This window comes from Anoplopoma fimbria, chromosome 22 (genome assembly GCF_027596085.1).
Source record: "Anoplopoma fimbria isolate UVic2021 breed Golden Eagle Sablefish chromosome 22, Afim_UVic_2022, whole genome shotgun sequence".
NCBI classification, from domain to species: Eukaryota; Metazoa; Chordata; class Actinopteri; order Perciformes; family Anoplopomatidae; genus Anoplopoma; species Anoplopoma fimbria.
Genome location: NC_072470.1, coordinates 2765897 through 2789902, shown reverse-complemented (window position 1 = coordinate 2789902; position 24006 = coordinate 2765897). Strand labels below are relative to the sequence as shown.

The window sequence follows — 24006 nt, the reverse complement described above, 5'->3', positions numbered from 1 at the left end:
TGTTTGGTGTCAACATTTAGTTGGGCTTAACATGATCAGTAATTACTCCAATAACTAACAATGTGAGAAAAAAAGAAAAGAAATCGAGGTCAGGTCTGTGCAGGCCAGTGTGAGCAGATTTGCTCCTTGAAAATGTAATGTATTTAAATCAGAAGGGCATTTTTGTTCAATTTTATTGTTAATTCATAATGAGCCAATACTAAGCGTGTAAAAACACAAGCTGAAGTGATTGAAAACTAGAGGAAATGTCTGTCTGGTTATTTTAACTCAATGTACCATATAGGAGACGGTGTGTTTCTTTCAGTTGAGGATGTTTATTAAGTTGTATCCCTTACAATGGCAACTTTGTGATTTAGATTTTACCCAATTAAAGCGTTATAATCACAATAACAATATGGAATTTTAAGAGGATGCCAATATGAAATGTTAAGCTTTATCAGAAGCTGTATTTGAACAAAACATGGTGGGAGATTTCAATTACAGTAATATGAAAAATGTTTTTGTAGCCGTAAACAGAAAATATTTCACTAACATTCAGTAAAAGACGGTCTGCTGAGAAATGGAACCGGCATCATTGTTTTTCCCCCTTGAAACATCCATACTGATGAGGACCCTCTGAGGCATAATGCCTTTCCATGACCCTTAATAACAACTGAATGCTTAGCTCCAGCCCTTACCCTGAACGTAAACCAATCCACACCTTTACCTTTAAACAGTTCTTTGTGAAAATATCCTCACTTTCCCAAAATGACCTTACTCCCTATATCTAAAACTCAAAGTGGTCATCACAAAGATAGATGTAGAAGTACACAGGACAGTAGTTGGTGAGGCACAATGTTGTCTTTGTATTTGGGATGTGAAGTGGTTTCCATTCAGTAGAGAGAAGGGTGTGTGTCCAGGTAAAGAAGTGACCCTTTCATCCGCCCAGTTGTGTGACGTCCCACCTTCAATGTCCAACAGATAACAGGCAGCTACTGTCAATGGCTGGGTGAGGTCTGAGTCACATCCTCGTTCTGTGGTAAACTGAGCAGCTCCTGGATCCTTTGCATGTCCTTGTTGGTTCCCCCTGCCTGAGAGCTGACATTCAGATCTCCGATCAACTCGTCTGTCAGGTGCAGACGGGCGGTCCTTAGGAATTGAAAGATGGAGAGTGATCGTGAGCAACGAAATATCAGCGTAACAACAAACTTGATTGTAAATTTGGGATTGAGCTTTTTTTTTTTTATTGCTTGGTAATATATCCTACAAAAGCGCAAAATACTACGATTAAAGTCTGCTAATACAGCTCACCATTCTTTGATTCTGAGCTCAAAAAGTTCCCTGCGCTCTCTCCTCCTCCTCTCTCTGGCAGTTTCTCCTGCAATCGACTGCATGCTGATGATCAACGCTCCAGTGGGGATCCTGAGCAGAAGTTAGCTGATGTTATTAGAAATATCAAACATATTTTGAACATGTTCTATTGCTTTATACAGTATATTTGCACTAGAACACAATGAAAAGAAAAATACACTTTATACTTCTATTGTCTGATCACAGTTCATCAGCTACTGTAATTCTGGTTGACCCTCTACTGGACACATGGACACTGGGGATACTGGGCATTTAATGGATTCCTACCACACTTCCTGTTATTGTATAATAGGTTTTGTAACAAACCCACATGTAAGTTCTGCCACAACAGATCCTTTAATAAGGTTGCACCATTGTAATCATTTAGGGCTAAATTTCCCCTCAGCGGTGTCTTACAGAGTCCTTCCCTCCTCTGCAGCCCCTCCAGCCCGATCCAAACCTCCCTGTCACACCTCGACCGTGTTGCCCAGCCGAGAGGACGATTCTGGGGGGAGATCTGGAGCGTGATGTGCTTTCCGATTAGCTGCCTGCTTTCATTTCACCCCTTTCCGCCCCGACTGCACCTGGCACAGCCAGGGCCGGGGCTGTTTGCACACATCAAAATGCTCCAGGTGGCTGGTCACTCAGGCATACAGCGAGTAGAAGGAGGAGGATGAGGAGGCAACGCGAGTACAGAGCCAACAGGAGAACAGACTCGGGCTGAGCCAACACGGAGCTGATGATCACAGAGACCATTGAAACCAGCCCCTCCAGTCTGTTACACCATCAAACACCTCACACTCAATCTCCATTACACAATCAAATTCAAATCTGCTCTTGGCTTCGTACGCACAGCTGAACTAAGCCAGAGCAGCAAAGTGAAAAGTGGGGCAGAGAGGGTTGAGGCAAAAGAGGAGATGGAGCGAAGCATAAGTCCAGATCAGACCATGGTAGATGGAGATGAGAGGCTGGAATAACAGAGACGGTGGAAATGGAGAGGGGCAGCTGCTGCCTTGGCCTGCCTCCTTGCTCTAGCACCCAGAACATGGCCCTCTGCAGTGCACATGAGTCCCTCTGGCACCGTGAACAGAGTTGGGGGTGGGGGGGTGGGGGTTCAGCTGGGCGACAGAGGGTTGCTGGAAGGGGCACAGCTGGCTGCCAGAGTGCTCACTGCTCCCAAGCACACGGCCGTGAACGTGGACGAGAGCGCGAGCAAATACACGTCTGTTTAGAAGGAAAAAACACCGCATAGCAGCTTCTGATGCTGTGACTCAATAGTGTGATGAGGATCGACATGCTTCAGGGTAGAAACTGGGATAGTTAGTGTAACGAGTTGATGCGTTGGGACTGTTGGGCTGATCGATAAATGCGAAGGGGGAGACTTGTGGAAGCACTTACCCCAGCACTGCCCCGATGATTGTTCCTGCCACCAGGCCTCCCAGACCCAGGTTCAGTCTGAAGAGACCTCCAGTCACTGCTGCTCTCACACACAAACACACACACAACGCAGTTTTAATATCATCATTCAAAACACAAGTTGCTGGTATATGTACGGTCTGTTTAAAAGCAATTTGTCATCAGGTTAAATAAGGATTATTAAAGTCTCATTATTATTGTCAGTACCAGAAATGTTACTACTAATTATGAAGTTTTTTTAAGAACTGGAATTCTGGTGTCCAGGCAAATAGGAAATTGGAAAAAGAAAGATAAATTCTGCACAGTATAAAAATCACATTTTCTGGACAGTGAATTTCTGTGTGTACTCTGTTTTTTACTAATTACTTGCTGGGCACTGTTATGTAGACAGCAGTAGTAGAGAGACGACAGGAAATGAGGCTGGAGAGAGACGGGGCAGTGGCACGCAACAAATGCTCTCGGCCACAGGTGGACTGGGGACGTTCCTGTTCATGGTTGGCGATCTAACCCCTGGGCGACCCAGTAATCTGGTCTTGCATGGAAGGCAATGTGACAATTTTGCTCAAATATAAGAGATAATTTGGTGTGTGTGTGTGTGTGTGTGTGTGTGTGTGTGTGTGTGTGTTTGTTCTGAAATAGGGAACAGTCTCTACATAGCACTGCCATGGGTGATGTCACGAGAAGAAGCAAATGTATAACATTTGCATATGTACAAGTTACCATTTTTCTATTTTCTTTGTCTTTTGCCAACTGATCACACGTCAGCTTTGGAAACCTGTTGCTGGTTCAACGGTCCTACAAATACATTTTCTGGTGGACAATACCTGGTTCATAATCAACATAATCATCATTTGACAGATAATAGTACATTCTACAGACTGTGTTCAAAAGTGTAAAAAAAACCCAAAGCAAGTGCTAAAAAACAAGTATGATTAAATGATATTCCACTCCAGCTGTTATAAGACAGCAGAAAAGGTCATTGTGCTGCAAATCACCAATGATGAATGAGTTTATGTGAAAACAACAACACTGAGTTCGTATTGAGCAACTCCCGGCTGGAGATGTGTGACAGTAAAGCAGAATGTTGTGTGACAGTAAAGCAGAATGTTGTGTGACAGTAAAGCAGAATGTTGTGTGACAGTAAAGCAGAATGTTGTGTGACAGTAAAGCAGAATGTTGTGTGACAGTAAAGCAGAATGTTGTGTGACAGTAAAGCAGAATGTTTTGTGACACAGGAAGTTTGCGTCGCCAACTTTTCTTGGATAAATAAAAGGTTTAAAAAGTAGTAAGGATAAAGCCCAGTGAAGGCTCATGTGACTCACCTCCAGCCACAGCGTAGTGGCTGATAGTATACTTGTCTCTGTACACAGAGAGCCCTGTGCTGACAGAGCTGGAGAGGGAAGGGAACAGACAGACAGACGAGGAAACGACTGTTAGGAAATGCAAACCATAAGATTTAAAATAAAAATGATCAAAGCAATACATAATGTAATATTTAGAATATCTGATGCAATTCATCTTTTGTTTTTTTAAATACACTTCACACGTCCACTGACTATGGATAAGTACCTCATACAACAACAATACAACAGCCAAACTATCCCTTCAATGCTTGTTTTTTTATGCTTTACAAATTTAGCTGAGCTTGGTTTAGAGGAAAATCACTGAATCTAATTGAGCTCATTGGTACGAGAAATTAAAATGCCTACTTTGTAAAAGTTTCCTTACAATTTATAGCTTCATTTCTCAAACATAACTCTACACCGTACAGAATAGTCTGGGAGTATCCATTTGTTTGCTTACTTGAACACGGTGACAAAAGCAGCCACCCTCCAGCTCCATCTCCATCCGTATCTCACAAAACCCCGGATGGCTGCATTATGGGCTGAGCGCTGTTTCAGACAGAAAAGGAAACAATTGTAAGGTCGCTGCTGTGTTATTACCCATCATCAGAATCAGCTTTATTTGCCAAGTATGCGTACGCATACAAGAAATTTGACTTCGGTTTTCCGTCGCTGTCAGCGTACATAAATAGAAATAGACAAATAAAAAACAGAAAACAAGGACAGCAAACGAGGATAAGGGAGGCATAAACATTTAACTTCCACACACGCACACGCACGCTCGCAATAGTGCAAAATGGAGGTGCTATTGCAGTATGACTGATTCATTGTTCAGAGTGACGGCCAGAGGAAAGACGCTGTTCTGGTGTCTGGTAGTTTTGGTGTACCTCCCCTACCAGAGGAGAGGAGTTGGAGCTGGTTGTGATGGGTCTGCAGTGATGTCTCCTGCCCGTTTCCTGATTCTGGGCCTTTTTTCTGGAGAGCGTCCATGTTGGAGGCCCACTTTAGGTCCTGGGAGATAGTGGATCCCAGGAACCTGATTAGTATTCAGTGCTGTTTAGTATGGTGAGAGGGGGCAGTGTTGGGGAGCTTCTGCTAAGTCCACTGTCATCTCCACAGTTTTGAGCTTGTTCAGCTCGAGGTTGTTCCGACCACACCAGAGGGCCAGCTGTTCAACCTCCCGTCTGTACGCAGACTCACCACCGTCCCGGATGAGGCCCATGACAGTTGTGTTTAACAGATGGGTCACCTGAGGTGCAGTCGTTGGTGTAGAGGGAGAAGAGCAGTGGGGAGAGCACACATCCCTGGGGGGGGCGCCAGTGCTGATAGTCCGGGTGCTGGTTGTGATTTTTCCCAGCCTCACCTGCTGCGTCCTGTCTGTCAGGAAGTTAGTGATCCACTGACGGGTGGGGGCTGGCACAGTGAGCTGGAAGAGTTTGGAATGGAGTATTACCGGGATGATGGTGTTGAACGCCGAGCTGAAGTCCACAAACAGACTCCTGGGGAGTCGAGGTGTTAGACACAGTAGACTGCATCATCCACCGACCTGTTTGCCCGGTAGGCAGACTTCAGGGGGTCCAGCAGGGGGCCTGTGATGGCCTTCATGTGGGTCAACACCAGTTTCTCAAACGATTTCACACAGCTCCAGTGATCGGTTGAAGATCTGCGTGAAGATGGGGGCCAGCTGGTCAGCACAGACTTTCAGGCAGGAGGGTGACACACCGCGTGGGCCTGGTGCCTTCCTGATCTTCTGTCCGTGAAAGAGCAGACTCACATCCTCTTCACAGGTCCTCAGTGCCGGTGGGGGGTCGGATGGGAGAGGTGAGGAGGTGGCAGGGGGATGTGGGTGGTTGATTGATCTCAGAGCGGTTGGGGGGTGTGAAGGTTGGCTTGTCATCCTGCAAACAGGTCGTTAGCCACTCGATGGTTCTCCAGTGTGGGTGGTCTCCTGTAGTTGGCGAGTTCCTGCAGGCCTCTCCACACTGACGCAGGGGCGTTGGCTGTAAACCCGTTTTCCAACTTTTCAGTGCAGCACCTCTTTGCTACTCTGATCTCCTTAGTCAGTGTGTTTCTGGCCTGGCTGTACAGGATCCTGTCCCCACTACTCTAGGCCTCCTCCTTGGCTTGACGAAGCTGCCTGAGTTGTGCAGTAAACCAGGGTCATCATGCTTAAACCTTAAATGTTCTCAGTAGTGCAGTCATTAACTACTGGATCACATATGGCACATGCACACCCTTTCTGCCACTTACCACTGCTTCCACTCTGCTAGTATAGATTTCCGCCTGGCTGACTTGGATGTACCTCTGCCTGGCATGGCGAGCGGCTGGCAGGCCGCCGTAGAGCAGGCCAGCTAGAGCGCCAGCTACGCCGCTCTTTATCACGTTGGTCAGCTCCTCAGGGTACCGCTGTGTCACGCTACAGGGAGGCAAGAGGCAGAAAAAAAAAACTTGGTGCCCTTTATACCTCATCAAGACAAGGAAAAACTGCACTGTCAAATTACAAAAAAGTATGTATCTAATTCAAAACTTGGTAGTTAATTAGAGTGATCAATCTGAAACATCAAAGCACTGGTGCCTTTGGTTATTAAAATGTACTGAGACTGTTTAAGTACATTAAGCTGTCCACTACAATATTTGAGTATTTGTAAAGTACAAAATATTTAAAAAAAAAAAACTTTTATGGTACAGAACTGGTCACAGGTATTTTTAACAGTAAATAATGAGTTAGCCTCACAATACAACAACATGGAACTGTATTCTTGTCTACTCAGTATCCCTGCCTCTCTCTGTTTACAACTAGTTAAAAGGAGAGTAAAAATAAGCTCTTGCTCTTAGATTAAGAAACTTGACACCCAAAGACAGATTTGACTAGGGCTGCTGTCAATTACTTTAATTGCCAACTATTTCCTTGATTAAATTATTGTTTGGTTCCAAAAAAATAACAAATCTGCATAGTGAATAAGAGACAGTTGTTTCGACAAAAATCTTTGACAATTTATTTTACAAAGCAGTGATTACTCCCCAAAACCGAGTTTACTGTCACATTAGAAGCTTAAAAAAAGGGAATGCCAATGTTTGAATATTACACATAAACTGATTATCAAAAATAGTGGCCCATTCATTTTCTGTCTTTCAACCATTCGACTAATCTGCCATGTCTAACTGTCTTCTTCTGCCGTATAACCAGCAAAACAACATCAAACAACAAAATAGATGCAGAAATTTGGGAAAAAACGATTGGCTTTTTTTAAGCAGTCCTCGAAATATGTAGAACAGAACTTGTTAGAGAGAGTAAGCTGACACTATGAGGAGGGTAAAGAGAAATACCAACTCTGTGTCAAAGAGGTCCTTGATACGGTCCCATCCTGAATCTGGGAATTCTGGCTTGCCCATGTTGCTTGGCATGCTGCTGGGTGCGAGGATGGGTGCAGGACTGGTGGATGAGGAGGCGATAGAGGAGGGCATCTGTGCAGGCTGGGCAGCAGCCACATCAGCTGCATGGACCCTGGGGAGCAGGGGGCAGAAGGAAGGAGGCCCGACCCTCTGGATGAGGCCTCGCAGTAGGCCGGTGCTCCGCGTGCCCCGGGGCGCAGAATCTGCCCGCCGTCTCCACGGGGCGAAGCCCGTTCTGGGCTGCTCTGGATGCATTACGCCTCAGCTGGCAGAGGGCTGCTGCAGAGAGGCAGACACACATGGCCATGGGTTGAGGGTTTTGCACTCACTCTCTGACTTAAAGCTCAATCCTCAAAATAAACAGCCTGGAGGAAAATTAAATCCTGGCAGGGTTACACTAGGTTTTCCCAACTCAGCAGCTGTTAAATGGTGCAGGCCTATCAAAACACACTGGGCACACAAGCGAGGCTTTCTGGAAAAATATTTTTCTATCGACTTCCTAATACAGGATCAAAGATAAATGCAAAGCCAAGATAACTGTCCTACTGTTCTTTAAGAGTGATACTCTCTGTCCTCTGTTGTAAGAAATCACTAAAATGCAAGTGAATAAAATATTATGTTTTCTTTTTTAGTCCCCACTTGATTCCAAATCCTCCATTTCTATTTAAACATATCCTGCCATTATGTGAGAATACCTAAGAAGACAATTGGAGTAAGAAAAACGTTGTTTTTTTTACCTGTGTTAACTTGGAATGTGTCAACACTTGTGTCATTTCATAAAACACATTTCTAATTCACTCACTTTTGGCACTTTAAAATGACGCTGATGTCTCAATGCACCGCTGGGACTTCAGATCTTCAGATCTTCATAGTACAGGATCAAAGATAAATGCAAAGACAAATTAACTGTCCTACTGTTCTTTCCCAAGTTATCAGGAAAATGACACAATGAATTTAAGAGAGAGAAAATACTAAAATGTGAGACATTTCAGGAGAATTGAATAAAATATTAAGATGTTTTTTTTTTTAGTCCCCACATGTTTCCAAAACCTCCATTTTTATTTAAACATATCCTGCTTTGTCATCATGTCTTAAGATAAGATAAGATAAAGATAATCCTTTATTAGTCCTGCAGCAGGGACATTTACAGGATTACAGCAGCAGAGAGGATAGTGCAAAAACAAGAGACATAGTCTTAAATAAAATTAAAATAAAATACAAGTATTATCAATAAGCAATAAAAAAAAAAAAAAAAACAGTTAAAAAAAATCCACAATAACTGAAATATTATATGCACAGACAGACACAACTAGTGCCATTATGTGAGAATACCTAAGAAGGCAATTAACCTGTGTTAACTTGGAATGTGTCAACACCTGTGTCATTTCATAAAACACATTTCTAATTCACTAAATGTTTGAAGGATTCAATATAAAGTCCCCTGCTGTGACAGGAGGACACACTGGACACACCCTGTGACTGACCCACTCACAGCTCAGCATCACCTGTGAGGTAGATAAAGGCTGACCAGTGTAGATAAAGGCTGACCAGTGTAGATAAAGGCTGACCAGTGTAGATAAAGGCTGACCAGTGTAGATAAAGGTTTACCAGCACATGGCACGGATTTGCTCACCAGTTCTCCGTCCTGTCGTTTGAAGCACCGCAACCCGAGTAGATGCACATTAACTCTAGTTATTGTCAACACTTATCTATCTCCATACTTGTCCTCCTGCTGGTTTCTTCACGGTGACTTTCCACCGAGCAGCAGAAGGGCTGTCCTGACCTTTGACCTCGGCCACAGAGACTCAACCAGAGCCGCACACAGCGCCTCCCGTCGTTGGAGGACTGAACACTATCCTGAACACTATCCTGCACACATTCTGGGATGTTTTAATAACCAAAATGTTTATTCCAATACAAACAAAACAGTGCTTTGACCAGGCGTCTAAATACAGCCTTTTGGTCAAATACATACTTATAAAAAGGGAGCACATTTCTCAACAATATAGTATGAAAAATAAAACTTGCATCGGTTAGAATCTGGTAGTTCACAGTACAATGAGAATACTACAACATATTCCAACATTATCCTGTATCAGATATATATATATATATCATCTCTTAACACCAAGACACATTATTTTTCAAAAAGGTAAAAACACTGCACACATTCAATTACAGCTACTGCCTGGTCATTATTGCTTACTGTTGGCACTTATTGAAGGTATTTAGATTTAGTTATTGAACAAATATCAGAACTCCTCTGATTGCAGACATTGACATCACACTTTCGACAAACAAGTAAAAGAAAGTACATGGATATGTTGCTGTAATGAACATTGTTGAAGGCTGGAGTTCCCTCAGTTGTCCAGTAGAGGGGAGTGCCTGCACAGCAACAACAGACTCCATGTACTTAACATGGAATCCAATTGAGCATCAATTTTGGCCACTTTACTTTTATTTCAATCAAAAGGACTATATTCGATGTAGACTTTTAGATCAGGGTTGCTGGTTAGAACACAAACTATATCCCTCCACATACAAAAAGGCCAGATGAAGAAATTGCAAATAAGCATTTCATATTGTGCAAATAACAGCTTTTGAGTTTCCAGGAAATCTTTGCAAAACAATTGAGTGTGTTAAATATGTAACAGCATGGCATCTCTAACTAGTATTATTATTATTATTATTATTGGTACATCCTTCACGCACTGGAACATCAATCTACAGGTATTTCAAATGAGAGTTTAGGTGCTCTACAGCTGGGCGTGCAATATTTTCATTGGATTTTGGTGAATGTTCTAAAAGGTAAAAGGTCAGCGGGTCAATTCGGATTTTACTTGAGCACGGCACTGAACTTCTTCCGTGTCGATGCTCAAATACAGTTTTTTCAGTGGTCTGATTTTCATCAAAATCTGTCTGAAGCCAGATTTTAAGGGATGGCCTGTGTCCAGAAGACTTTCAAACCTAACACACCCAGCTTATAAACAGACTTTGTTAAAAATGTCAAGCCTCCAGGGTTGTTTTCTCTGCCTCCAGAGCCACAGAAGAGAGTTTTCACAGGCTGAGTGGTACTCATGACTAGTAAAAAACACAGCTTAGATAGATGTTATTGTGCTGGTGAGTATAGACTGAATTATTTTTAGAAGCAAATTAACTAATTTAACCAGAAAGTAATCAATGACTCCGAAATGGCATATAAACCCCCCTAGTGGAACCTGAAGGCATGGCAGCATCCACAGTCAACATCCTAAACTACATCTATGACAAAGCAAATCTGGGCAAAGCTTTAGGTTAGCTAAATTAAGCTGTGATTTAGACAAAAATGCAACACCAACATAAACACGTCACGCTGCTTGTGAGGGAATCCTACGTTGCGATGCAGTGGTTACATTCATAATCTAGAGTTCTCTCTTCACTACAGCTGCCCTGGTCCCGCAGAGTCATCTTTTATAGCTCCGTCTTGCTGGGTCTGTGGACAATCTGTTTGTAGTTGTCCTTTCTCTTGGGTTTGTAGGTGAGGAGACCGCTAAACTCGGTGAGAAGTCTCTCCCAGTAGCAGGAGACGTCTTGCATCCGCAGATGGTCGAGGATGAATTCTTTACCCCTGTGGGGAGGGAGAGAAGAAAAAAAAAAAAAAAAAAGAGTGCGTAACTTCATCACTCACCTTTCAAATATGTCGCTGCTGCAGTGGATTTCAATAAGAATTCAACCATTAAATACAAGCTGTTACCTTGTGGCAATCTCATGTGCAATGGCATCGTTCTCTTGGACGAACTGTAGTAGCTCCCTGAGGAGACAGAACGTGTGAAGACATAACATTTAGCGTGCATACAGAGGAGATTTACACCAAGATATATTAGAATTTATAACCCCCTGAAAACATTCACACACCTGAGTGAGAAGCGCCTTCAGTAGCGATTGCGTTCATTCATGCACATTTGTGAGAAATGTCTTGGGTTTCTTAGGTAACGCCTTCACATGTGTATTTGTATGATGCTGAGATGCATTCATAAGACTATAAAAGTACTGCTTGTAAATTAAGGTACACTTTATCATTTATGAGAGGACACATTTAAAATTGCTTTGTTAGTATTTATTTATTTTTTTCTAAAAAGGGTCAGCGAGCACGTCCTTGATTGCAATTAATACTCATAATCTGCAGGAACATTTGAGGTCTCAAACAGTAAAAGGGGGATATTAACAAAGGGTTTGTGAGCCCTTTTAGGGCCTAAAGGGTGAATTGCATTTGTGTTTATTTAGTAAGGTCTGTACCAAGGTCTAGTGCCAGTAAAGTGGACAAAATCTATGAAGCCGTTATCTATGCTCTCTTCAAAGCCAAACTCCAAACTCCTCCAGTAATTTTACCTCACAGAACACAGTGTTGTTGGTAAATGTGTGACTAGCCCCGAAGAACACCAAAGTCACACAATATTACAAACAAACTAACTGATCGAGGCAGCTGTAGACCAGATGTTCTGCAAGTAAATAACTGTTCTTTTAAAGTCTGGTTGCTTTGAAGGGAGCGTAGATAACAGCTTCAGTTCCCCTTCAGAAAAGGCTGTGTGACAGCAAGATAAAGAGGTTAAATATTATGAATACAGCATAAACTGATGTGGATTTTTTCCATTTTGACAAATAAACTTTGTAACCTTGTAACCTTGAAGGAGAAAAACGTCTGACACTAGCTGCGGTACCTGACATCAGAGAGGTCCTGCTTCACAGGGATGTAGTGGACCCAGGGCTGCAGCTGAGGGTAGAAAAACTCCTGCCATTCATCTCCAACATGAAACACCAGGGAACCGCAGAGGAAGAGATGTTTGAGGCGGAAGCTGGCCGCCACGCCTCGGAAGTTGAACAAATACCTGGGAGGATACAGCAAGGGTCGGGAGGGGCCGTTAAAACTGCTCACAGATGATGCGTGCGTCGTTTTATGGACATACGGTAAAGCTGTTGCCGGGTAAAAAGCTGCCGTCTTAAAAGTGACAGCATGTCCTGGATCCAGGATTCAGCTTACTTGTATTTGCAGTGATCGACCAGTGGGATTTCTTTGGCTGGGGGTCTCCCCAGTGTGTCCTAAAACAGACAGAAAAACACAGGTTGGTAAAGAAAATTTAAAAAAACACAGATTTCCTTTTGAGTTAATAACGTTTTTTGTGTTTCGCTGTTAAATTCTCCTGATGCTCTCAATCTCAACAAATTGTCACACAGGGAACATAACTACTGTTATATCCTATACAGTGGCATGGTCTCAGTGTGACTGACCCTCTCTGACTTCCAGGCCTGGTTCTTTGTGTACTCCGCATCCACCAGCTCCGGAGCGTCTCTGGACAGAAGGATTAGGGGGTCGCGCTCTGGACTGGTTCTGTCAAAGTAAACAGAGAAGAGAATGAATAAACAGGCTGAGCTTTGCAGACAGATGCTGACATGAAAACACAACGATTGTTGTATAATGTATGAAGTTGCCGGACTGACCTGGAGCCTCTGAAGAATCCTTTGGACTCTTTCTTCTTCCATGGCCACTGTGCTGCAGATCTACCACAACACATCATATGGATAAGTCACACTGTGTTCTTCTTCTTTTGGAAAAACTCAATCCATGATTTATGCCATTAAATAACAAAAATAAAACCTTACTTTTTGAGGTCATCCCTCATCAGGTCCCATCTTCCCAGTCCAGTGGGGTATATGGGCCACACAGCAGGCCCTCCCCTCCCAAAACGTCCACGCGGGGTACATGATGTCCTGGTAGTCTGCCGTCTGTGCAGATCAAACCAGCGTGTGTCATAACCAGTTATTGTTTTTTGTAAACGTCCGCTTGTGTTTTTTTAAAGCGTGAGTAAAACTGATGACTAGATTCTGACCTTACTGAAAGAGAAGACAGGCAGGGTCGGCTGCACCCAGCTGGGGACTTGAGGGTAATCCCTGACGTTTACCACCATCTCCAAATCGGGTAATCTGTCAATCACCTCCAGGATGAAATGCTCCACCCCGCTGCACCTGTAAATAGATTTAGACAGTGAAATCAAACAGCTGTGTCTACATATCTACCGTATATATTCTCGTTCGATTTTTACTTTAAGGACTTCTGAAGCGATCAAACATTACCAATAATCACATCAGGCACTTTTCCTCCTTACCTGGCGGGGAACATGCAGTTGTTTTCCCTGTACAGCTTGTGTCCGATGATCTGGTAGTGGGTTCCCACCCCTCTTTGGACAGTCGCAGCCATGAAATTCTCAGAGATTCTCCCTCTAAAGGGCCGCAAGTCGTCCTGTAGGACACTAAGAGGAAAAGCGACAGAGAAATGATCAAGTCAACATTACACAATTATTGCTTGCTAATGCAAAAACATGCATACAAGGTAGACGACCATCTTTACTAATCTAACATTGTCCTGTAATGAGAAGGTGCAATATTTAAAGAGTATGGCATCACACCCACCTTAAATGGCAGCTACAGTTGACAGGGTTGCACGGAGTGTGACCTTTGACAGCATCAGAGATCTTGTCTCTAATATTCTCCCACTGTTGACCTACAAACAATGGCAAATGGTGTTAGAATAAAAGTTCATAATGGACCAATTATTGAATTTACTGAAGGGTTCACAGAACTGATATATCCAATTAGGAAGAGAAGAGTGTCCTAAAATGACCTCAAATAATAAAAATATTCACTTTAAATTACAGTTGCAGCACAAAATCTACATTTGCATTCATATATTGACTGGGAAGCCAAGCAGAATATGTTAGATCTAACTTATTGCCAAATCAACACATATCCTCAATGCATATTACCCTTTTAATGCATATTACTGTATGCAAAAACCTCAATTCATGCCAACCTTAAAGGCAGCACGGTTAGCTCCTAGGCTAGTTAGTTAGCTCATGAAGTGATGAATGACTCCCAACATCAAAAGTTGCATGAAGAAGCCACAGCACACTAAGAGCTGCAAAGTCCTGCAAGCACATGTGAATATGGTTTTCATGTATTTGTTTTAAAATATGCATTACCTGATGCAGGGACAAGACATGAAACACAAAGTTGCAGCAGTGTTAAAAACCTGCACAGCCAAAAGCTCTCCATGTTTCCTTCTTTCCTCCAGCGCTGTCTGCAGAGCAGAAACAAAGCGTGGATCTGTGATCTGCTACTTCGGGCTGAATACCGTCATTACGGTAATGCGCACAGCGGTATTCATTCAAGGATTACGTTACCGTAATATTTGGACGACTAGCGCATTTTTTTTTTTTTTTACACATTCACATTCTGCCTGTTTAAATAAATGTGTAGGAGCTATTTATAGGATATTAGTATTTAGTTATTTTATGCATAAGTAATGTTTAATTATTCTAGATGTTTGATTATTTAGGTTAGATTGTCAGGTTGCACAACCAACTCTGCAATACAATACACTGTGCAATTATAGCTTTAATAGTTTTTCTGTCTGTACATATAATATTTCAGTTATTGTGGATTTTTTACTGTTTTTTATTGCTTATTTATAATACTTGTTTTTTATTTCATTTTATTTTTTATCTTGTCTTTCTTTTACTATGTCTCTTGTGTGCACTATCCTCTCTGCTGCTGTAATCCTGCAGATTTCCCCGCTGCAGGACTAATAAAGGATTATCTTATTTTATCTTATCTTGTTGGATTTATTAAGATAGCTTTTCTATTGATGGTCATTCGTTTAGTTTAATAATGTTTTTGTTGTTGTTTAGTATACTTAGTTTTGGAGTTTTGAATTGGGTAACACTGTGGGCAGCTGCGGTTATATATAGGAGTAGGCAGGTGTTACGTACAGTGTCGTGTATGTATACGTGTTGTAGGCCTACATGTGTTGTGTTCTGTTTTGTGTTGTTGGTTTGTGTTGTTGTTCTGTCTCCTCCCACTGTTTTCATTCTCCTCCTTCTCAGATGTGCTCACCTGGTTCCAATCATTGATCATCACCACACCTGTTCCAGATCTCCTATCAGCCATTCCCCTTTATATAGCCCCCATTTGTGTTAGAGAAGGTTGTTGCTTTTTGGGTTGAGCTCTGGTTGAGCTCTGGTTGGTTTTGCTTGGTTTTGCTGGTTCATTGATGAACCTTTAGTTAAAACACCTTTGTTAAAACCATTTACTTTAGCAGCCTACTTTTGTTTTGTCTTGTGTTCATTCTTTGTTGTGCGCACAGGGACAAACGAGGATAGGTAAGATACCCTGGGTATACATATTACATGCACATTTACCTTTTGCACCCCAGATAGGTTTACCTTTTGCTCTCCTGTCAATGGGGGTGGGTTTATTTCTGTTCTTTTCTTTGGTGCCACTGACAGTCCTCTTTGATCCCTGTGTTGCTTTTCTGTAAATAAATACTTTCTTTAATTCATATTGGGTCCTGGTTTTGTGTGACTACACCCTCACTTGCTCAACCTGGTGCATTATGTTACGTCCTTCTACTCCGAGCCACCAAGGGGGCGTAACAGCAGGTATAGGACCAGCATGCACCAGGGTGGGCCTATAGTTTTTTACCAGCACATGAGAGTCAGCGACAGGATTACCTTTGTTCGTTTTTCATTCAGATCTAATTTCACAATTTATATATTACCATCATCATAGCTGATTAAATGGCTTATGAAATCCTTACAGCTCCGTTGTTCTAATGTAGTGTATTTTATCATATTCTGCTATACCTTGTTGTAATGAGGCCATGAAGTTAAGTTAAGATAAGATAAGATAATCCTTTATTAGTCCCACAGCGGGGACATTTACAGGATTACAGCAGCAGAGAGGATAGTGCAAAACAAGAGAAATGAAATAAAAAACAAGTTTTATAAATAAGCAATAAAAAAAACAGTAAAAGAAATCCACAATAACTGAAATATTATATGTACAGACAGAAAAACTATTACAGCTATAAATTGCACAGTGTGTTTTGTATTTTGTAAGTTGTTGCATGCTGTGTAATGACCTCATGACCTACATAAGACATGACAACCTTGTTTATTGTGATGTTTACACAGATGGAGGATACCAGGGTTCTCAGGAACGTATTTCAAAAAGTGTATGTTTCAAGGTGTCTGAATGATGTATGTACTGCTCAACATGTTTTATGCCTTTGTGCACATTGAAGGGATGCACAACACAGATATAAGTCCAGACTGAAGGCTGGACCTCTGTATGGGCTCCATTCTGCACAGAATGACTTCTGATGCATTGATTCAATAAAGAAATCAACGGACCTGGACATCTTCACTCATCCTTTCATACCAAATTACATACGACACTAATTTTTGAATTTATGTCAAGGACATGGATGACTATCACATGGATAATTGTCGGTGGACTGTTGAGATGAGTTTCTCGGTCAGGGAGAGAAAAAAAGGGGGGAAAGAAAGAGACCCTCCTGGGAGATTTGCGGCAGTAAGACTGAGTGACGGAGAGAGGAGGAGACAGAAGACAGGTGGAGAGGGAGAGATATAGGAGGAGGAAACATTTGTGAGAATATTTCATATTTTCTACGGAGGTAATGTAGATTAAATCTAGATCTCCTTTGTACGGTGTTCTCCAAGCTGGGCCTTGAGAGGTCCTTTGATTTCCCTGCAAACTTGACTCAAGCTTGCGAACGCCTCCACAACCGAACCAACAATGCATCAGATCTGGCTCTCTCTGCTGTCCGGCCTCTGCCTCCACCTGGTTTTATTTTGCTGTGCAGAGGAAGGTCTGGAGTTCCCCAATTTCGACGGCAGGGACCGGGTGCTGGACGTCAACGAGCGCAACTACAAGAAGGCTCTGAAGAGATACGACCTTCTGTGCCTGTTCTACCACGAGCCGCTGCCCGCCAGCAAGGGCCTGCAGAAGAGGTTCCAGATGACGGAGCTGGTGCTGGAGGTGAGCAGGAGGAGAGCTGGAGGCGTTAAAGAGTAGAGTTAAAGTAGAGGGCGTGGAGATAAGTGCTGATATTCTCTATTTATCAGGGCATTACAGTTAATTGCAATGCCCTTTAAGGCTCCTTTAGAATCTGTCTACATTTTAGAGATTCCACTTTCTTTTCTTTATTAATGATTGGTAAATCATTTGTTAATGCCTTTGGGTTGCCAGGTTGTGGAAATCCCTTTCTATGTCATAATGATGCCGTTATAGATCGTAGTAAATACAAAGTAATCCATTAGTAAACACATTTATTGTTTTGTCAAAAAGTCTAACCAGTCAAAGAGATTTATAACAGTATGGAAACCAATTAGTATTTTATATTTATGGTTTATAAGTAATCTACAAAGCATGAGAAAATCATTGATTAAATATTACAACTTATAAACCTTGTATTATTAGAATCAATATCTATGAACTATCTTTTGCCTTTGGGGACCTTTCATGGAGCTACATGTCCAAGTTTTTTTAATTTTCCAGTGAAACATCTCAACATGGACAAAAATGGACTGGCAATATGCTAAAATAAGACAGTTTCCATCCCGACTGCTAAACACCGGCGTCGTCATTCTGAGCATGTTAGCATTCTCATTTAGCATTTAGCCTCGTCCCTTGGTAATTGGCATAACCAATTCAGATTGTAAGTTGCAAATTCTGTGTTTAAACACTCTATATCCCTACAAATTATTTATTTTCAAGTGACTTCCTCAGATACCTGAATCATGCCAAGAAGACATTACTGCTGATCACAGATGTGTGTGTTGGGACATACATTTCCCTGATATATATTCGATGCGGCTGGCAAGCTAGAGCTCAGATCCCTGAAGGGTCACACTTGCGGCCTAACCGGTACGCTGATTTGACTCTAACCTGTCATAACAAGTCACGGCAGAGTCAGAGACAGACCCTGAACGCCTCATCCTTCCTCTGTCTGCTTAAAGTGGAGATGGATTCACTGATATTTTACCTGCACACTCTCTTCACTGGCAATGCAGTGACTTGAATCCCATCATGTGCCCTCCTCTGCAGTTCACATGTATCCAGGGAGTGTTTCTAGGTCATTCTGCTAATTAGAGCCTGTTCCCAAAACTCTTTGCTTTCTGGCTGTGAACTAGAAATAACTAGACGCACTCTTGCATCCCTTCCTTTCGTATTTATGAGATAAAAGTATAAGACAGGGGAACCCATGTTTTTACTTTTTGCGTTTCTGTCATGTGTCATTCACTGAAAGCAGAAACACCTGCAGCTCAACAGAACCAAAGTCTCTCCTCCTCAGTGCTGTTTTTAAATCGGCTTTCCTTCCTCAAGCTGAGAGGCGAGCAGTCCCGACTCTAACAAGAAAACTCCACAGGGGCTTTCAGCACACACACACACACACACACACACACACACACACACACACACACACACACACACACACACACACACACACACACACACACACTGTAATGAAAAGATGTTCTGCAGCAGCAGCTGTGGATGCCAGCTCAAATACACAGCGTAGAAAATAGAAGGGATGTCAGAATGATCCACAGAGTCTCTATTTAAATGTTAAAGTGATTCGTTTTTCAAGGATAAGGTCATAAGTCCTGAATGCAAAGTCTGCTTGGGAAACCTCGTCACTTAGAAAGCTTCTTTCTCATCTTTCCTCTCGCTTTTAATCATGGTGCCCCCCTTTCATAGGTTTGAAAACCACTACCACATGGTGGTTAATAAGTGCCACACCCCCACTGTGAGGTTTACAAGTCTGGTAGATGTAACAGCCACTAAATCCCTTTATTTAAATGAAATATTTTTTTTATAAAAAAAAAATTAAAAAAATAAATAATAAATTAATAAATAATTAATTAATAAATTAATTAATTAATAATTAATAATAATAATAATAATAATAAAAAAGGTCATTAAAGCCCCCAAACTTATTCATGCATCTGGATAGAAATGACCATTCTTAAATGATCCATCCTTAATGACTATGAAAAGGTGTTGATAATCAGTGGAGCTGTCTGTGGTGCTGAAGTAGTAGATAGCTTTTTAACTGCAACTTTGTTTTCGTAATGAAATTGCTACCATGCTGATGTTATACAGATAAAAACTTACCTCATAACTTTAGCGTGATAGCATGCTAACATTAGCTCATTAGCACTTAACACAGTTTAGATCTAAATGTGGTATCATTTGGACATTGACTAAGATCCTGAGGGAGGCGGTTCAGAGTATGTGTAGCATTGTGATAAAATGCAATGTTGATTTGAAGCAGTATTTTAATATCATGTTCTCAAACTTAAGAACGAATGTAATATGTTCACATAAGGTAGTTTTTGTTTAAACTTAGGCAGCTACAAGGTCCAACATTTCAACATCCTCTTTCAACATGCGTCCTATTATGCTAGCAATATTTTAGATGATAAACTGATTAAAAATGCTGCCAAAATTTAGATAGGAGTCCAAAACATTACCTACATTTCTGGTCACAGTCACAATTTTTTTCAGATTTAAAACTGTGCAATGATTTTCAATGGCCGTTATGCTGACTGACATTTGTCCGTGTGACCACCCAGCTCACAGCTCAGGTCCTGGAGAACAGAGACATCGGTTTTGGGATGGTGGACTCCCAGAAGGATGCCAAAGTAGCCAAAAAACTGGGTACGACTCATCAGTTGCATTAATGTGAATACTGAATGTCTTGAGTCAAATATTGCTTCTATCCAACATCAGTATTTTCTGTAAAATCCTCTCCCTATGCTTAAATGTGAAGCCCTGAAATGAGCTTTCTTAAAGTTACATATTCCTGCTGTTTAATCAGGTCTGGAGGAGGTGGGCAGCTTGTACGTCTTCAAGGACGACCGTGTCATCGAGTTTGATGGGGAGCTCTCAGCGGACACTCTAGTGGAGTTCCTGTTGGATGTAAGTGTAAAATCGAGTTTTGGCTAATTCCTTTTTTTTAGATGTGTAATATTGGCAGCCACTGAAAGAAGAAATCTTCAAGCAATTAACAGCTGCAGCCTCATTAGAATATGTGCAAATTATGTATTTTAAAGTAGTACAAGATTCAGCAGGGGTAGGTTTCGTGTCACTTTTCCCCTGAAAGTAAAGTGATAATGTGTGACATTTTCACAAGTAATATTTTAAAGAGTAGTTGGGGAAACTTTTTCAGAGTGATTTTTTTTATCAATTTACGGGGCTCTCCAGTATAATGAAACAATTCTATACATTTATATTATGGCCACCAGTTTGAAATATTTAAACTACATATCTGATAATTCATGTCATGTCTGTCATTTTGGCTAACTGCTCACAAACACTACAATACCCACGAGCCTCAGCCACCATTGTTATGGTAAAGAGGCCATTCAGAGGCATGAATCAGAGCTTTAGAGAATTCAAAACTTAAAAAACTTAATAATAATAATTTAACATAATTTAAAGTGAAATGATTTAAGTGGCAGTTTGTACTTTTGGTTTTCTACGATCGTTTAGCTCTGTGATTGGATGTTTCTTGACAAAATGCACCTTGTTTTTTCTAATGTAGGCCTACACAGACTTGTAACTTTGATTTTTTTATCAAAGCACCGTATTATTTAAAGCAGTTGTTACTCTTTTGTATTGATGATTTACCCTTTGGTTTCGTGTCGAGGAAAAATTATTGAGATTCTCATTTCCGGAACCCGCCATTCCCAATTTCCAACTGTATTTGCTTATTCACGTTCTTGCTGAGAGGTAGATGAGAAGATTGATACCAATCTTATATCTGTACATCAAATATCGAGGCCACAGCCAGCTTAGCTTAGCATAGAGAGCGTAATCGGGGAGAAACTGCTTGCCTGGCTCTGCATGAAGGTTAAAAACGTTCAAATTGTTAATCTACTCTCTTAAACACAATGATATTGTGCTGCGTTGTTTAGCTCTTAGAGTTTCAAAATATGTTTCTTAGCAGTGAAAACCTCTCACCTGTGTTATACCGCCCACTAGGTGCTGGAGGACCCAGTGGAAATGCTCAACAACGCCATGGAGCTGCGTGCCTTCGAGAGGATGGAGGAGGACATCCGCCTCATTGGCTACTTCAAGGGAGAAGATTCATGTCAGTTTACCACCGAACACTTGATAGCAAGCAACGTGTTTATTAATGCATTTATGTTTGCATTAACAAACATAAGGAGTGTGTAATGGGTTAAAAAAGGATTACATCTGTACTGTTCCTTTGTCCCCTTAATGTTGCCTCACTGTGTTCCCCAGACGCTGATGGGATCTAGAGGCTAATGGAGCTACATCACCATGCTAAAGGGAAACCTGATTCCAGACTGTGGCACTCTCACTCTGTCCCACAGGAGCTTTTAAATAGCTTCTGGTTCTCTGTCTAATAGGTCAAACTGCAATTATAGTTTCTCTGAAAAAAGGGAGGAAAAGTGAGACAGGGAGGATGCTATCTGGTCCGATATGACAGTGGCATGTAGTTTCATTATGGAGCCTATTTCTGTCCAGAGATAGGTTGGTCCTTGGTTGTGACCTTGTTGGGAGCAGAGCCAGGAGCGCGTTACAAGCGTATGAAACTGTATTAAGGGAGACGTGGTTACTTTGGGTGAAGACGGCAGAATCATGATGGGAAATTGAATGAAGCGAGTGTGTTTCACCGCTTGCCTTCCCGGTCACATACGCTAGATTTGGGCTGGGGATGTGAGCAGAATGGGAATGATTAAGTCCCACACTCTTTTATACTTTCCGTCTGTTCCTTTTCAATCTCTCTCTCTTTTTCTGTCTCCCTTTTTCTCAGATTACAAAGCTTTTCAGGAGGCCTCAGAGCGTTTTCAACCCTACATCAAGTTCTTTGCTACATTTGATAAATCTGTAAGTCTTGCTGTGCATAATCAAGTCCTAATCTGTATTTATGGGGTCCTAATCCAAAAATCGCTGTTAAACCCACTTTTGATTCCTCTTACACTGCTTCTGAATACACTACTTCATGTAATAGTCTGACATTTGGGGAACTAGACTTACACTCGTTTGCTGTCTTGCCGAGAGTTAGATGAGAAGATCACCACTTTAATATTTGTAAGCCAAGTTTGAAGCTACAGCAAGCAGCTGGTTAGCGTAGCTTAGCATAAAGACTTGAGAGCGGTAAACAGGTATCCTGGCTCTGTCCCAAATGTAACTAAATCCACATAGGACATCTCAAGCTCACTAATTAACACTCTATATCTCTTTTTTTTCCTGTTTTCAAGTTCAACCTTTTACTGTAAAAAGCGTCATTAGAAAATACATTTTGGAATGTACTCACTTAACAAAACCCAATAATAATATTTCCACCTGCTTGTCAATTGAAATCCATGTCTTTTGTTTTTAAGGTAGCCAAACATCTCTCCCTCAAGATGAACGAGGTGAATTTTTACGAGCCGTTCATGGAGGAGCCGGCCATCCTGCCCGGCAGACCTCTGTCGGAGATGGACATCGTCGAGTTCGTCAACCAGCACAGAAGGTCGATTAGACTTAAATCCTTTCAGGGTTATTTCAACGCAGTTAAAACCGGGTTACACATTTTACATAACTGTGCTCTTTACAGGGCTACTCTGAGGAAGCTCCGGGCAGAGAATATGTTTGAAACATGGGTGAGTAGGTGTTTAGCTCTCATAGAACTGTCTTAAGCTGATTTGAGGTGCAGTACTGAACTTCTTTCTACTTCCTAGGAGGACGACATGGACGGAATACATATTGTGGCGTTTGCCGAGGAGGAAGATCCAGGTCTGAGCCATTTCCCCATTTGCAGTCGTTTTCCTTTTTTATTTTCTTTAGCACCTGTAGCTTAGCCTAGGTTACTCTGTTATGTTGTCCCCAGATGGTTATGAGTTCCTGGAGATCCTTAAAGACGTGGCGAGAGACAACACCAACAACCCAGAGCTCAGCATCGTCTGGATCGACCCTGATGACTTCCCTCTGGTTCTGCCTCATCATTCCCTTCATATTTCTAACAAGAATGAAATAAATTTGTCACTGATTGTTTAAGTTAACTTATCTCGCCCCTTCCAGCTGACAACTTACTGGGAGAAAACCTTCAAGCTGGACCTGTTTAGACCTCAGATTGGTGTGGTCAACGTCACAGATGTAAGTAACGGTTCAACTCTTACACTCTACCATAGTGGATCAACCAACCTTGACCTTCCTGGTGCTCTCGTGTTCAAGGCGGACAGCGTCTGGCTGGACATGTCCAACGACGAAGACCTGCCCACCCCCGAGGAGCTGGAGGACTGGATAGAGGACGTCCTGTCGGGGAGGGTGAACACGGAGGACGACGACGAGTCCGCCGATGACCGGGAAGACCACGAGAGCTACGTCCCAGAGGACAGCTACGAGAGTCACGACCCAGATGAGGAAGCTGACGGTGACGACTAACCCTGAATTTCAAGGGTCGGCGTCCCGGCAGTTCAGACCTGATTCAGAAAACTGAACTTGTTTGGCACATTAGAACCACATTACTTACAAATTCTATTTTTTCTCCCCTAAATAATTAAAAAGAATTGAAATGAAAAAGAAATAAATGTGAAACAGAACGGATCGAAGGTCATCATGGGGAATTTGTGGCCACAGTTTTTGATAAAGTTGATAAAGCGAAGTGCCTGAA

General features: G+C 41.9%; 3 protein-coding genes across 5 annotated transcripts; 1 reads left to right on the top strand and 2 right to left on the bottom strand.

The window, feature by feature from the left end:
* Window positions 1-249: 249 nt before the first annotated feature.
* On the bottom strand, window positions 250-9325 carry timmdc1 (translocase of inner mitochondrial membrane domain containing 1). 3 transcript variants are annotated; one of them, XM_054624029.1, is made up of 8 exons: window positions 9090-9325; window positions 7420-7760; window positions 6339-6504; window positions 4549-4637; window positions 4068-4135; window positions 2728-2806; window positions 1291-1401; window positions 250-1128 (listed from the first exon to the last, which is right to left on the bottom strand). In XM_054624029.1, the coding sequence occupies exons 2-8, from the start codon at window positions 7734-7736 to the stop codon at window positions 978-980; spliced, it is 981 nt and encodes a 326-aa protein (XP_054480004.1). In that variant the 5' UTR covers window positions 7737-7760; window positions 9090-9325; the 3' UTR covers window positions 250-977. The 3 variants fall into 3 exon arrangements, with proteins under 3 accessions (XP_054480004.1, XP_054480005.1, XP_054480003.1); XM_054624030.1 differs by lacking the exon at window positions 9090-9325 and adding an exon at window positions 8284-8335; XM_054624028.1 differs by having other exon boundaries at window positions 251-1128; window positions 9115-9324.
* A 20-nt stretch (window positions 9326-9345) lies between these two features.
* poglut1 (protein O-glucosyltransferase 1) lies at window positions 9346-14633 on the bottom strand. Its single transcript, XM_054624027.1, is given in 12 exon segments — window positions 9346-11088; window positions 11215-11271; window positions 12179-12346; window positions 12499-12557; window positions 12747-12846; window positions 12957-13016; window positions 13119-13192; window positions 13194-13241; window positions 13346-13481; window positions 13622-13765; window positions 13926-14016; window positions 14495-14633. Coding segments are annotated over 12 exon segments (1167 nt in total). The 5' UTR covers window positions 14568-14633; the 3' UTR covers window positions 9346-10931.
* Window positions 14634-17111: 2478 nt separating this feature from the next.
* Window positions 17112-23777, top strand: LOC129111884 (calsequestrin-2-like). The gene is made up of 11 exons (XM_054624034.1): window positions 17112-17354; window positions 19955-20039; window positions 20200-20300; window positions 21366-21474; window positions 22165-22238; window positions 22736-22866; window positions 22951-22996; window positions 23075-23129; window positions 23224-23324; window positions 23415-23489; window positions 23568-23777. The coding sequence occupies exons 1-11, from the start codon at window positions 17112-17114 to the stop codon at window positions 23775-23777; spliced, it is 1230 nt and encodes a 409-aa protein (XP_054480009.1).
* The last annotated feature ends 229 nt before the right edge of the window (window positions 23778-24006 follow it).

What these genes read in the sequence shown, in the direction of transcription:
- timmdc1 (XM_054624029.1), bottom strand. Translation starts at nt 7,736, where the DNA reads ATGCATCCAGAGCAGCCCAGAACGGGCTTCGCCCCGTGGAGACGGCGG. An exon ending in CTAGCAGAGTGGAAGCAGTG is followed by an intron (nt 4,638 to 6,338) that starts GTAAGTGGCAGA and finishes TGTCTGAAACAG; the next exon opens with CGCTCAGCCCATAATGCAGC. An exon ending in ATCATCGGGGCAGTGCTGGG is followed by an intron (nt 1,402 to 2,727) that starts GTAAGTGCTTCC and finishes ACTTCTGCTCAG; the next exon opens with GATCCCCACTGGAGCGTTGA.
- LOC129111884 (XM_054624034.1), top strand. Translation starts at nt 17,112, where the DNA reads ATGCATCAGATCTGGCTCTCTCTGCTGTCCGGCCTCTGCCTCCACCTG. An exon ending in CAAAGTAGCCAAAAAACTGG is followed by an intron (nt 20,040 to 20,199) that starts GTACGACTCATC and finishes CTGTTTAATCAG; the next exon opens with GTCTGGAGGAGGTGGGCAGC. An exon ending in TTGCTACATTTGATAAATCT is followed by an intron (nt 22,239 to 22,735) that starts GTAAGTCTTGCT and finishes TTTGTTTTTAAG; the next exon opens with GTAGCCAAACATCTCTCCCT.